At 39.2% G+C, this 16,095-nt stretch overlaps 1 protein-coding gene across 4 annotated transcripts in view; it reads right to left on the bottom strand.

Moving 5' to 3' along the window:
- Kcnn2 (potassium calcium-activated channel subfamily N member 2) overlaps positions 1-16,095 on the bottom strand; it is a 378,701-nt gene that overhangs the window by 89,351 nt on the left and 273,255 nt on the right. For all 4 annotated transcript variants that reach the window (XM_051163924.1, XM_051163925.1, XM_051163926.1 and 1 more), the window contains one exon: positions 14,421-14,839. In XM_051163924.1, coding sequence (XP_051019881.1) covers positions 14,421-14,839 — 419 coding nt within the window. The remainder of the gene's footprint in view (positions 1-14,420; positions 14,840-16,095) is intronic.

Here is a 16,095-nt window from a genome sequence, read left to right as displayed (position 1 = left end):
GTCTACATAAACCAAATGCATAGCCTGTCAGGAGGGTAACATGGAATAAATAAGGTAAAAAATGAAGCCGATACTTGACTGTAAAATGAAGGTCTTATCAGTCAAGCTTACCATTACAGGCCCCATCTCTCATAAAAACCTTTTGTGCGTGCAATTTCTTAATGCAAACGTGCAACCATAACCACAACATCGTCCCAGCTCACTGATATCTCTGTCAAGCCACAGGTCTTCTTCCATCACACTCTCAGGAAATAAATATTATATTTATGAAGAAGGTAGCAATGATTAAGAAGTACAGCAACCAAACCTCACAGGAGGTCCCTACAGAAACTTTTTTATTTACAATTAAAATCTAATTATGCAATTTCCCCTGTTCCCATCCCTCACTGCAGCCCCTCCTATGTATCCTACTTCCAGCCCTTCCCCATCCCCCCAGCTCCCTCTCAAATCGATGGCTTTTTTATTTTCACATGCATACACACACAGGAGAGCACACATGCAAGCACACACAAAGGGGAGAGAAACTTGCTGAGTCTATTTGATGTTCAGGTTATCCAACATAAAATTCTCAGCCCTGTAGGGTTTTTTTGTTTTTTGTTTTTTGTTTTTTTTTTTTTTTAGAAAAAAACAGCAGAGACCACTGCAATCACTTGCTAGTCAGCTTTGTTAAGAAGCAGGGTCTTCACTTGGCAGATTAAAGCTTGCAGTTGGAAGCCATATGGCAGAGGTGATGTGTATTGCAACACCCCATTACTTAATAAGAAGAAAATAATTCCCACCAGGTGCGGTGGCACACACCTGTAATCAATGCCAGCACTCGGGGAAGCAGAGGCAGGCAGGTCTCTGGGAGTTTGAGGCCAGCCTGGTCTACAGAGCGAGTCAAAGCCAGCCAAGGCTACACAGAGAAACACTGTCTCGAAAAATTAAAGAAAAGAAGAAATTCCCCTTATCATTGCCCAAGAACAGGTATAGAGCCAGGTTTTGACATATGTGTAGCTCAGTCCACATATCACTAGGACTAGAGTCATCTTGCGAGACGAGATTACTTTCCTAGTTAAAGGCCACCTTACCAATTTTCAATGACTGAGGGCTTCATTTCCAAGACCCAGTCCTCTACACTGTCCAGACTTTGGAACTCTAACAGCTTAGCATTTATAATGAAAGCCAAGGTCAGTGAAATTACAACCAAGGAGGTTCCAATTCCCATGAGACCGGAGCAACTCTTTCATATCATAACATGCTGTATTTTCTTTGAGTGGACAGGGGATGCAGGTCTGCCTACAAGTACAAGAAATGAATGAAGCTGGCATCTAGTGGGCATTAACCTCTTAGGATTATCCTAAGGGCATCTAATGGGCACTAATCTCTTAGGATTATCCTAAATGGCTTAGAACACTGATTAACATCCATATATGCTACTTGCACGTATCATCATTTGTCCCAATGTCAGTGTTTGACCAAAAATTTATATTTGGTTCTAGAGATAGTGTGTGGAGGGAGGGATCTTATCTAATTTAAGATGCAGCAACATATAAAACCACTGCTTAATTCCCCCACAAAGATGTGTATTGCCACACTCTGCTTGCAACAAAATATAAACAGAAGAGGTCTCCACAGATCAGGGTCAATGAGTTTGCACCATTATAGGCTGGTAAAGAAATATTCCAGCTTTTCTAGACTCTCTGTGGTCTCTGCTTCACAGTCTTTTCTGCCCCCTTCAACTTAAGAATGCAAAAACTATTCTTGGCTTGTGTACTTTTCAAAAGCAAGCAGTAGTTGAGATCTGACGTGCAGGCTATATAGTTTGTCTGTCCCTCGATTGCCTAGCTGAGTACACTAAAAATAAAATTTTCATTCCCTCAGTTTCTGCTATATTTCCTTCAAAAAAAAAAAAAAAAGATCTATAATAAACACAAATTTAGACAAAACCAGACCTGATAAAAATCATTTAGAAAGTAAAACCAGATTGAGAACTATATGTAAAAATTATCTTTCAAAGACACCTGTGGTAACTTAAAGATGCTCTTGGATGAAGTTGCTGGCTTAAACCTCACAATGGCTTCTTTCCTGCTGAGGCTATGGTGGGAATTTAAAGCACTCTTTCTGGGGGAAGTAGAGCTCTTTTGAGAAGAGCTCTCTTTATACTATATAGCTCAGGCTGGCTTTGAATTCCATCAGTAGCCTAGTCTGACTCCTGTCTCAGACTCCAGAGCACCTAGGTTATACGCACACTCCCAGACTCAGCCCGAGATCCTCAGTTGTGTAGCCACCAGGAGCAGAATTCCCCATGTGTTCACAGCAAGAGCCACATCAGGTTGCCTGTTACTGTTGATGTGCTCAGGGAATTACACGCACAGAAGGCTGGGGGTGAGGGCAGAGGACACAACAGCAGTACTCTCCAACAGGCAGCTTTAAGGAAGGAAAGAGACTTCTGACCCAGGGCCATTCACATCCATCTGGGTCTTCCTTTCTGCTTTGGGGCTCTGTCACTAAAGCCTCCTTAGAACAGTGTCCCTTCAGCCTTTCTTCTGTAATTCCAGCAATGACTCCAGCTGCACTCAGTTGAGAGCCCTTGAAGCAACAGCCAACATAAAAGACAGAGGAACTCTGTCTGAAGTCTTTGTGCTCCAGCAGACTAAATAGAAATTCTTCATACGGAACACAGGGCAGGGCTTCAAACAGAGCTGTACCATGCCTGCCACATCTCTACGAGGCCTTTTACTGCCCAGCACAGAGGGAGGCTTCAGATTCTGAAGACCAGTGTGTCTGCAATCTTCAAATATTCAACAACTGCCATTTCCACCACTGCTTCAGATATTCTAAATTAACACACAGCTCTTCATTAACCCACATTAACTTGCTAAATCAAGAAACTAATCACTTGCAAAGGCTCCCTCCTCTAAAAGATGATAGCCACTTTAACATATGCATTTGACATAGATTCTCATTAGTGATTCTCTTCATAAGAACCCTACAGGGTGTAATTTTTGAGGCATTAAGTGCCTCCATCCATGAGGCATCCTTCTACCTGATTGGTACACATCTGTGCAAAAGCACTTGCCAGCAGATCCTCCCCAGGCTATACTAGTTGGTCTGACTCTTGGCCTGGTAGAAGGCATGTAAACCTGTACATGAATAAGTTTGTTAAAGAGTTTCATGAGGATCAAGATGGTTACCAGGTAAGATTTTGTTTTTGTTGTTGTTGTTTGTTTTGTTTGATGGTACCACTTTTTACCTCTATCTGCCCAAGATGAAGAAAGGAGACTGCTGACCCACAAAGAATACCTTGAAACTGACCTTTCTAACTTAACAGGAGCATCAGAAAGGGCATTTATTTACTAGGTGCAATGTGCATATCATAATATATGTGTGGAGAGCACAAGACAACTTGAGCTGGTTATCCCCTTTCACTATGTAGGCAAGGACAGAACTCTTGATGATAACTGCCTTTAACGCTGGGCCCCACATAAAAGTGTTTTGTTTTGTTTTTGTTTTGTTTTTTTTTTTTCATATAGCACTGACAACTGACCACAGGAATCTTCCTTGTTCCTTACCCCAGGGAACCTTTCTAACATGGCATCTTCCTTCTTTTTCCTAACCAATCATAAGTTACCACATGCCTATCAAATACTGGTCCAAGTTTACTCAGAGACTTTTGTACAAAATTCACAGAACTGTACTTCTAATACCCAAACCAGGAAGCCTCTAAATGGGCATTAGCTGATAAATAGTTGGAGAAAATGTTCTTATAATAGAACACTGTTCACCAATAAAAAGGAACACACTGTGAGACACGCTATAACTGAGGTAAGTATCATGTTTAAGCCAAGTAAAAGAAGCCAGATGCAAGAAATGAAACAGTCTTTCCTGGTGTCTAAGGGGGACTGTAGTTTGTGGTCATTACATAAAAAGCCATAATTTTTGTATATCACCTATGCAACCTATATATTTCAAGTTATCTCTGGGTTACTCTTAACACTTAATATAACACAAATGCGTAAAATAGCGATGTTGTGTTGATAAAGAATCATGGTGAGAAAAAAATTGGAAAATTTTGATACTGATACAGTTCTTAAACATATGTCTGACCCATGGTGTTATTGAGTTTCTGTCATTTTCTCATTTTGGAAGCTGCTAACCTAACCTGCACTTCCTGTCTACTCAGATAATTAATTTTATTCCTCCTCAAGTCTCTGATGGAGTTGAAGACCAGATGGTTTAGTTTAACAATTAACCTTAGTTGTTTTGGGGTTAAGATGTTTTTAAGGCTAGATAGATGTTTTAAGTTGATAAAGATGAGATATGATAGATATTGATTTACATTCAGAATTTTAGATGCACCAAGACAAGATGTTTTCTTCGAGGTTGCAAATATAAAAAGCTAAAACGCTATGGATGTAACATTCATATAATTCCTGATTGTTTTCTGGTTCCTCTTGCTATAGGTAGTTTATTATATATATTGTAATAATTTATAAATGTATATGTAAAAAAAGAAAAAGAAAAAAAGAAAAAAATCTGAAATACCCACCTAGATAGTCAAAAGATTCACACCATCTCCCCTAAAAGAAACTTAATCAAAGTGACAATTGCATTTGAAGACTAAAACCAGATACGGAGTTGGGGAGAGAGGGAGAGGGAGAGAGAGAGAGAGAGAGAGAGAGAGAGAGAGAGAGAGAGAGAGGTGTAGATAGAATATTATCCACTGTGTTAACTGATCTTAGTCATCTGAATGTCTTAGAAAGGCAAATCTGTCTCCATAGACCGTATTATGGAGTGACTGCATCAGCCCACATCACTAAACCACCCAAACCTGGTAGATTTTATTACATAAAAATTATGCTTCATTATAACTGTTTTTTAAAATAGATACCATATAGTATTCACTTTTATATACTCTAGCTAAACATTGTACTAAAACTCTGGATAATTAAGTTTTTTTTTTTTTTAATTTCATACTTTTTACTAAGGATGGAACAATGGCCAGGAGAGCTAAGTGCCTTTGATTTTAGCTCCACACTAAATTTCCGTATCTTGTTACTGGGCTTTTTCTAGCATCCCTGGGAATTTGGCAGGGTTCAGAGTATTTATTAATCCATGAGAGTTTTTGATCCAGGGACCAAGGAGGGTTGCCACTGGCAGGGTGGGAAAGTTCAAGGACTGTTGTTGTCCTTGCTGGGATCTCAGAAGCCACCCATGAGCTAGATGCTGTCCTGCCAGGCCAGCCAACTAGAGGAGAAGCAGTTCCTGTTTCGCTTTATTGGAGCAAAGCCAAGCAGATGTCCTGATAATCAGTAGGTATTTTATTGCCTACCAGCAGCTCTGGGATAGAAATCTAAGGCCTCATGTTCTCCCTACTAACACTGAGCAAGTTTGTAACACGCAATAAGATTATAAAAGTTGACTGTGACAATATGAGGCAGATTGTCTAAGCTTGGTGCGTACCCAAAAATGTATGAATTTTATTTCACAGAAAAGAATTTGCCTTAAAAATTTCCTCCTCTGTTTTAATATAATTTTTGAGTAAAGAAGCATTAATAATGAGAGAATAAAATCCATCAGTAACAAACCAGAAATAGAATGCAGAAAGTTTATGGGCAAACATCATATACTATTTCCCTCTAATCCTGCCTGGAACCAAAGAAAGATATTAATTTTCTTAAAAAAACCAAAGTGGTCCAACAAAACTGAACTGCATGAGTTTGCTGGCCAAGCCTTTGTATACACAATACATATCCATTCTATGTGGATAACTTCAGGAATTTCCAAAAGCTGGGAAGTAGACAGAGGTCATACTTCATAAGATCTGGCCTTGTGTGTAGATGTGAGGGTGGGAAGGCTGCTACGAACTGCCTACGATATCAGCGTGTCCACTGAGGTTGGGTGCCTGCACTGTTTAACTTCCAATTGTCCTACTCTAAGAACCATTGAAGACATTTTTCAGCCCTCATTCTTGAAACAAGTATATCAAAGCCACCTGCTCCAAATATTTTTCTTGGCCACTCCCTCAGAGGTAGACCCAAATAGATCTATTATAGGAGTGAAGGAAGAGAAGCGGAGTTTGGTCCCATGCTTTTCTTTTCAAAAGACTTTAATGACCAATTTACTTGGGGATATGACTCTTAGCATCAACGTTTTGAAAGTTGCTGGTGTATGCAGAAGGCTTCTAAAGTGCAGACTTTTGTAACTTGAAAGGGCCATTTTAAAGCTGTGACTCATTTATGAGCATGAAAACACTGTATCTGTATTGTATGAATCAGACCCTGGAAGTATACATTTATAGAGTAATAAATTACCATCAACCACATATTACAAATCTATTGATGGAATGCTTGGTGTTGACTCTGCAACAGCTGAAAGTTGAAGAGGTGAAAAATAATTTAATTTTTCAGTACTCTGTAATAAACCCAGTCAGCAGCATGCTGTTTAGTATCACAATGAATAGCTAATGACACTTCTGCAAATATTAAAGAAATTCCATCATAAATGCTATGTTTCAAATTTACATACATCAGATAGAAACTGGCATCCCTAAAGGCCAGGGTTTAAAACAAAGCAGTCCTCTAGGTGACTCTTCTGAAAGTAAGATAAAATCTTGGCCTAGTAGACTGGGAAAATGAGCCACCATTGTAAAATGTACAACTCCGTTACATTTTCCTACATGTAATCTGATATGAACAATAAAAACCATAATACAACAGGTGAGACACCCATATGCCATTTATCTTTCCTCCCCTCAAAAGTTAGCATATATCACATGAAAAGGGAAAGTTCAAACTTTTGTGAAGAAAGCAAAATGAAGACTAGAATTCAGGCCACATAATGCAACTTACCAATGGCATTATTCTACAGCACGTTCTACAAAGGCCAAGCAATGAACGATCTTAAATGTATAGACTGATGCATCCAGGAAAGGGTATCAGTGCAACGCGGACTGGAGAGGATTCGTTCCGCTGTATGAATGGACATGATTCAGAGCCCATAATCCACAGAGAATAGGATCCTCTATGTCATCTAGGAGTAAGGCTAAAAGGATGAAAGGCTGTCTACTTACAAAGCACAGTGCTCTTTTCCTTCAGGAAAAACCCTACTGGCGTGCGGCCCTAGAGCAGAAGGCATTCTCTTTGACAGAGCATTCTTTCAACAACCATTCAATACAGTGACGTCAGAAGACAGATCCTTATGTAAAACTTATACTGTGTGTTATTTTATTATGGAGTATGATTTACCTGTAATATTCCACCAGATGCTATATAAGAATAACATTTCGGATGCATTTCAGAATTCATTTATTGATTTAAAAAAAAACTTTTGAAGGTATATTGTAAAGGAATATTAGTGAAATTGTTGCTCATAAAGAGGAATATAAATTAAACACTCCATTGGGGTAATATTATAACAAACTTCTTAACATCATGAACATATTGAAATGGGAGTCTCTGGTTCTCAGATTATGGTTGATAATTAGAAAGATAAACAACACGTTAACTTTCATCTGTTGGGTGTTGAGACTGGAATTTCACTAACCCATTTACAAAGCAGCTCTGGGAGATCAGCACACCCAAGGTCACTGGACACTCCTTTACCTCTCCCACTTTCAAGATGAAACCAATTCAAATTTGTTTTCCAGAATGCAAATGAGTTAATTGATTTAAACACAATTACAGATCGGACAATGAGATAAATCTGAACATGAAGTCATCTGGCTGTTGTTTTCCTAACTACGTGGCCATTTCCCTGTGACCGAACCATTCCTCACTCGTCCGATTCATTACGGAAGCACAGTGTGCCATCTGCCTGGAAACACTAGCACCGGAGTCTCTAGCACCAGTCTTCCCTCTTTTCTCCACCTTCAGCTTAGCCCTCTCTTCCAAATTACTAAACTTTGGTCAAAAGAAGAGAGAAGAATAGACTGAATACATGCGTATTTCATCTTATTAACTCTTAAACTGCAGAAGGCTGCAATCCTTCTTGGTCTCTTATACTTCAGTATTAACATACACCATGAATGTGCCCCCAGAAGGTGCAGGCAAACAAGTGTCCTTTTCCCGTTGGAATTCCTGGTGCACATTACGTGGTAGTCACCCTTCAAGCCCTGGTGCTGATAATGATAATAACAACAATTAAAAACAAGATGACAAGATGAGTTTCCTAGCAAGACACAGCACTAGCTCCCCCATACACAGGACTGCCAGAGCTACTATGCTAACTTGACCATGGAGTAGGCTATCTCTACAAAACTAGAGAAGTCCAAGGAGGTGCAAATAAGGACTGGGTACTTCCCAAAGTCCAGGGAGTTAAGCTTGGGTATTCCAGTTTCTTCTGTGTTGCAAGTACCCAAGAAGTTTCTCCTAGACATATCCCGATGAGATGCCCTGGTCTGGTCTGAGCCATTCAGAACGTCAGACCATTTACCAGTATAATGTCATACTTCTTGGCTTGCTTTGGAACAGATGCTCACTTGGACACTGGGGTACACCAGAACCAAAGTGTGTTTTTTCTCTTTTTAGCCCAAGGTAGATGTTTACTAACCAATGAAGATGACGGAAATAATACTGGAGTCCTGCCTTCTCTGCTTCTACCTATTGTTCATCCAAATAAATAAGAGTCAGTAACTATTTGCATATATCTGTACATACATGTATAAGATATAGAAATATAATTTTATCATTATAAAATCATTATATATATTATATATTATATATCATTGTATATAGTATATATAATTATAAAATCATTATATATATGTATACGTGTGTGTGTGTGTGTGTGTGTGTGTGTGTATACACACACACATATACATATATATAAATCCCAGCAGTTTTCAATGCTTTGGGAGTTGAATGACCCTTTCATAAGGGTCATATATCAGAAATCCTGTATTGTGAATAATTATGATTCATAACAACATAATTACAGTTAAGAAGTAGCAACGGAAATAATTTTATTGTTGGGGGTAACCACAAAATGAGGAACTATAATAAAGGTTCTTAGTATTAGGAAGGTTGAAAACCATTGCTATATACATACTATATATAACACACACATTTATATAGTACAGTAGACACATATATACTTATATTCACAAGCAAATCAATGTTGTGCACATGATATGCTAGGGATGAAAAAGAGATTCCCCTATGGGACACCGTCTCCATCAATAGAGAACACTTTAAAGAAACTGCTAGAAGCTCTCAGTTTAGTAGAAGGACAGAGATAAGTTTTCAACACACTCTTCTCCAGAAAGCCACCTGACTCTCTCAAACTTAAAATAATCTTAGAACAATGTTTTTAAAGATTTGCTTTGTTTTTAATTGTGCAAATATGTGTTTGTCTGTGTATGGATAAGTGCAGGTACCTTCAGGGCCAGAAGAAGGCAAGAGATGCTTCAGAGCTTGAGTTACAGATGGCTGTGAGTCACTTGGCAAGGGTGCTGGGAACCACACCCAGGTACAGTATACTTCATAGCTCAGTCCTATCTCCAAGCTCCAAATGTCCCTGAAATTCTTATATTAACTAAGAAGAGAGTTTCTATAAGATATGAATTCCTCCTTTTATCATATAGAGGGCACTTAGATGGGTCAACAATAAAACTGTGTAGTTCGCTCAGATCAAACAAATAAGAGTTATGCTGATATGAAACAGTATATGATGATTTAAAAAAAGATGGACAGAAAGGAGAGAAGGCAGGGAGGAGGGGAGAAATGAGTGAATGAAGAAAAGAGCGAAGTTGAAAGAACAGAGGGAGCAAGGGGAAGAAAGGCAGAGACAACCCAACATCAAGGAGAAAGAAAGGCAGGCTTGTGAAAAAAAAAAAAAAACATTTAAAATAGAAACTTTGTAGAATAACATGTACTTGCACATTTAAATTTTTATTTTTCTATTTATTTGTTTGTTTTGGCTTTTAGAGATAGGGGTTTTCTTTGTGTAATCTTGACTGTCCTGGACTCACTTTATAGACCAGGCTGGCCTCAAATTCCCAGTGATCCACCTGCCTCTGCCTCCCGAATGCTGGGATTAAAGGCGTGCACCACCACCACCTGGCTTAAAGTTTTTGATATTATAATATAGTTATGTAACTTAACCTTTCTTCCTTCCACACTTGCTCATATGTCCCTCCTTGCTCTCTTTCAAATCCATGGCCTCCTTTTTCACTGATTGTTATTACATGGCATATATGTGTATATATATATATACACATAAATGTGCTTAAATACAATCTCCTCAGTCTGTGTAATAGTACCTGACTGTATGTTTTCAGGGATGACCAGTGGTACTGGATAGCCAACTGGGGTGCTTAATGTTCCTTGGGGAAGACTATTTCTCCTGCTCTTGGCGTTCCTTAGCTGCCTGTAGACCTTTATGTAGGGCCGAGGCTTCTGAGCTTTTCTCTGTGCACATTAGAATGTCTATTGCTGTTGTCCTTGTTCAATTCAAGTTTAGAGAGCCATGCTGGTGAGACTTTATGGGTGTAGCTTCTGTCATTCATAGGAGACACAATCTTGGAGAGGAACCTACAACTGCCACTGCACTAAGCCAGAATAATCCCTAACTACATTCTGAATACTTGTCCACACACCCACAGATAAACCTAGTCATCACACATCATCAAGGAAACTTCTCTTTCCAACAGACAGACCATTACAGAAAGCCACAACCTATCAAAGTGCAGTGATGCGGAGCCCAGTCCCAACAGATTCATATCTTTAATATCTTAAAGTCAGAATCTAGATTTTTTTTTTCCAAAGCAGAATGGGAAATTTGCTGGAAAAAAATGTAGAAAAATCTACTAAAATGCTGGGTAATAATTTTATTTCTTTTCACAGTTGTGTAATTATAAAATGCTAAGCTGGACAACAGCTAATGAAACCATTTGGCTTACAAATGAAGAAACATGAGCAAGAAGAAGTAATGTGCCTAGCCTGAGGTCACCCACCCTCTAAATTGCCAAATGTGACTCAATCTTGTGGTTGCAATCCCGAGCACCTGTCCCTTTCCCACAAAACCGTAGATGTGTTAATTCATTTTTGTTAATATTGGTTGCAGACTCATTTTCCCCAAGTAATGAACCCTTCCTCTTTTCGCTGTCTGTTGATCAAGACAGGAATGGCTGGCATTTTACAATCCCAGCACGACAAAAACACATATCCTTTGGACTGCTGTAAGCTGGCACAGTTTGCCTCCGAATTTCTATATTTAGGGTAAAATGGTGATATGAACCACTTTAAAAAAAGAAAATGCATGGCAGGTGAACAATTTTCAGGCAATTTAAATTAGTCTTTAGAAACAGTCACACTAGAGACCACGCAAACCCCTGCAAGTGTTACTAAGGATGCTTTTACCCACCACAGTCATACTGCTAGGCAGAAATGCTGACGTAATTCTTACAATCAGAATAGGTACGTCAACTGAGTTTTTAAGCTTCATTCTTCAATTTGGCAGATACATCTACTCTAGAAAACATCACAAGCTTGGAAATACCGTGATTCCTATGTGACAAGCATTACCATAAGAAGTGTACCTCTATTTAAAAAGAACATTTGGGAAACTAAGAACATAGCTTTGTAGTAGAATATTTATCTGTTAAGTGCTGGGTTCAACCCCCAGTACAACAAAAACCAACCAAAAACAAATGGAACCCTTTAACCCCTCAAATGCTAAACTTAGGTAGAAAAGTACCAGTTAGATTCAGCCCCAGGACATTATAGCCACTGGAACATCTGCAGAAAAGCAAATGAACTCACCCAGCATGCATGTTCCATGTGACTCCTTCTCCTAACCCTCTAAGAATGACCTTAGATGAACTTTAAGCAAATTAGAAAAAAAAAGTATAAAGGGAAAATGAAGGAGTGGCAACGCAAAGCTGATCTTTGACCAACTTAAGAAAGCAGAATTGTAGAAACTTGTTATAACAGGAAGCCTTCAGGATCCAGGGGACCTGCCCATGACCCCAGCATGGCCCACACCAGTCCACTGCAGGAACAGTCCACTGCATTTACAGAAATCCCCACACAATAGCTGTCATCCGTACTTTGGCTTTAATGATAAGGGAATAGCAATGATTGCTCATGGGATGGTCAGATTTCCAGAGGAAATATAAAATATGCTATTCCTTTTCTCCAGCCACATCTCCTCCAGTAAAGGCAACAGTTGTCCAGTCCTAGATAGAAACCCAAGCTTTCAATGGACTCTTTCCCACATGCGCCTCGGTATAGTCATGCAGTCAAGGACACCCAAGCATAAGGAAAGCTTCTACAATTTCAACCAAAAAGAAGAGATAATGTGTCTTAGGGGTCATGAACAAAATGCAAAGAGAAAAGAATTTAAAAGCACCCCCAGCATTGACAGATAAATAAAAAAAGTATATAACAACAGAAAAGAAGGAGGAAGCTATCAAACCCAAATGAACATGTGGGGTCAAAAGTTAGACACTGGAATTTAATAGATGGCATGGCCAACTTAGTTCCAAATACATATTTATGAAAATTTGTTTGTTTGTTTGTTTTCATTGTCATGATGATTAAATATAGAGCCCAGCTATGCTAGGCAAAGGCTCTACCACTGAGGTATATCACTAACACCTAACAAAAAAAGTTAAACATTAAACTGAACTTGTCTTGTAAGATATAAAGCAAAGCAAAGATAAAATTTTTTTAATTTTTAAAAACTAATATATGAAGACCATTCCACACAACAAAATCCAGGGGCATTAAGAAATCAATTTTCTTTCTAATAACAAAGAACAAGAATTATAAAAAGGAACCGGCCAAGAAAGTTTCCAGTACCATAGACTCAAACAGATTCATACCCTTGAACATTTTAGAATGCCAATCCTTGAGGCTTTCAGAAAGAAAAAAAAAAAAAAAAAAAAAAAACAGGTTAAAATAAAAATGGAATAAGACTGTGGTACTCTGAACACACGGGGAAATGAAATTCTTCACTCTTCTGAAAAATGACTTTCCAATCTGGAATTTTTATACCCACCCATACTATTAACACCATCATACAGATAGCACGTTGTGAAGGTCACTCTTACACACACTGAATTTTCTTAGAAATTATCACAAAATGGGGACAGCCACAGTAAATAAGTCAAGGAATAGAGAAAGAGGCAACACACACACACACACACACACACACACACACACACACACACACACACACACACTTGTCCCATGAACACACACATGCACACATACACGGCAAAGAATCGTCCCCAACATGACAGCAGCAGGAGAGAAAGGTTTGGAAAGTCACTGCTTCAAGGGGAAAATGTAGGAATGCTTAAATGTCTAATGAGAAAGAGGGAGGCTTATAGAACGGGGGGAGGGTTTAGAGACGTAAGGATACATAAAACTGAGCCAAAGTGGGGAGAGGAACACTAATCAAACCGAAACATCAGTAAAGGAAATATTATTCATTCCAGAAAAGGATGGAAGAGTTCTAAAATGAGGCTTGCCCAGTCACAACATGGATGGTGACTTTGTGAAATTTTGTTTTCGTGCAAGAGAAAGAACACTAGAACCCAGTCCTATCTCTCATGTGCTTATTTCACCTTGAGTTTTTCCACCCAGAGTCATATAACCATAGTCACCATCCATTGCTAAATAGCTCTTTCTTTAGGCTATTCATAAATGTATTTTATTTGCAAAGTGAACCTTGTTGATGGTATAACTGCTGAACTCAGACTCCGTGAGGAGGTTCTCAATGCTGAGGGCAAGCACACATGCCTAAACACTAGAACTTTTAAAAAAGAAACACACAACTGTCTCTTTCTATTCATTCTTGGATGTTCAACAGAAACCAACTCACGTGTCCATCAGGTCAACAGTTAACCATGCACACAGTGATAATGAATTGGAGCTACAGTTAACAAAACACAATCACAGGTCCCCTAGAGTCAAACATGTGGCATCAAGACTTTTCCAAGACTTTCCATATCAACAATATTCAAACCAGAAGTTTCTCAGCAATGTTACATTTCCAACACAGAGTCACCACAAAAAATCCTGGTCTCTGAATTTTGATAGATTTCAAAGACAACCATCTATGGTAAACTGACTAAGTCACAGTAGAACATACAACCATTAACACATTAGCTCTATGCAGGAAAAGTCTGGGAAAGCTTTGTTACCATTATTTGTTTGTTTATTGTTTTTCGTTTTTTGAGACAGGGTTTCTCTGTGTAGCCTTGGCTGTCCTGGACTCACTTTGTAGACCAGGATGGCCTCGAACTCACAGTGATCCACCTGCCTCTCCCTCCCATGTGTTGGGATTAAAGGCATGCGCCACCACGCCTGGCTGTTACTGTTATTTCAACAACAGTAAAATTTTCAAAACTTGGGCACATCACTATCTTCCTCTCACTTCTGTAGATAGTCTATGGCAAATTATTTTCTCAGGAAAAGAAACAAACTTACCTTTCACAAGCCCGGACAGTCCATGCGGCAATTATCCATAATGAGATACTAAAAACCAAGAGCACAGTTCCTGGGCAGATAGTCATTAAAGTCTTCATAACAAAACGCGTATTGAAGTTTATCTTATTAAGTGCCCCAATGCTTCTAGAGGAGGCATCAGTGAAAAGTTTGCTATGTAAAAGCATGACTCTGGCAATCAGATAGAGTCTTAAGAACATTGGTATAGATAAAATAATATCCACATCAGCGGTGGTTGTGGAGGGGGCATAGGAGAAGGCAAGCCGGGCTGTCCATGTGAACGTGTAATTCCCAGGTATGGGATGAATAGCACACACCAGTATTTCCAAGCAGATGAAGAAAATACGCTCATAAGTCATGGCTATTCTCCAGTCATCTGCTCCATTGTCCACCATGAATAACTGAAAAAAAAGTAGAAAAGCGGCTTCAGTATGGCATGGACGTTCCACAAGTGTTAGCGCACAACTTAAAAAAAAAAAAAAAAAAGACATAACGGGTGATGCTCAGCAACTGGGCAAGCTAAAGCTTACAGCTTATAAATTCTAGCCAGGTATACTAGTTATAGAAGAAGGCAAGGTATCAATGGGGGAATTCCCTTCTGTAAAAACTAAAATGAACAGCTAGCTTTAGAGGAGCTCAACTGTTTGGGAGCCCACATCACTGGACAATCACACAGTGGACTTGCTTTGTAACAGACTGCTCTCCTGTTGAAGGGATGGTGTTTCCGCCCATGTACAGCTCTGCTTACAGTGCCTCTGCAGTCAGTTCAGCCCTAGAATGCAGCAACACATGAGCGCCCTTATGAGAAATCTTCTTCTAGGGCTCAGGAAAATCACAAGAAGCCACAGATAAATATGGCAGAAACATTTATTCTAGTTTTCATATTATTGTTCTTATATCTTATTAAATTCTTCCTCAAAAAAGACTACCTTTTGTTATTTTTTTGTCATCTTTCATTCCACAATTAAGAACTGGCTGTTTATATCCCAGACCCTGGCTGTCCATGAACTACCAAAAGCACTTAGAAATATGTGTTTGCTTTTCTTGCTGCCGTGACGACTTGTGGGGGATCCTGGCATTTGAGTTCAGGAATCCATGGGTGCATATCCTGCTCTCGTGCTGTAGGCCCGTGTACTAGGAAGATCCATCTGCCCTGATGCCAACAGTGCTTTCTACCAAAGAAGATGTCTTTTCCTCCTTCTGCTAAGTATCCAGCCTAACTAAGACTAAACAACCAGAAAGAACACATTTGCCTTCTCAGGTGAGCGAGCTGCAGAGTGGGTGAGAAAAGGATCTCTTATGTGCCCTCTTCTAGAGGAATGAACTTCCCACCCACGGAGACAGGGCGGATCTCGGTTCTTGTTAGTTACTCCGTTTGTGTTACTTCTCTCCCAGGACCCTTGCTTCACTGATACTTTGCAAAAATAGTAATTTCAGGACAAAATTGCCTCTTCTCTGTGATACTTGATTCATAGAGATAGAAAGTCATCAGACATTTTTATCAAAATGATGTCAATATTTAAAGGGTCTACTTTCTTTACAACTTGCTTCCAACTGACAGGGTCGACTTTAAAACCGAAACCTACCTCTGAAGGGGCTGAGGGTCGCACAACTCCAAAGGGTCTTTAAACGGCCACACACACTCTCACTCCCAAGC

The sequence above is a fragment of the Acomys russatus genome, chromosome 20 (genome assembly GCF_903995435.1).
Source record: "Acomys russatus chromosome 20, mAcoRus1.1, whole genome shotgun sequence".
In the NCBI taxonomy this organism is placed as follows: domain Eukaryota; kingdom Metazoa; phylum Chordata; class Mammalia; order Rodentia; family Muridae; genus Acomys; species Acomys russatus.
Note: the sequence above shows the minus strand (reverse complement) of the source record. Positions and strands in the feature narration are given on the sequence as shown.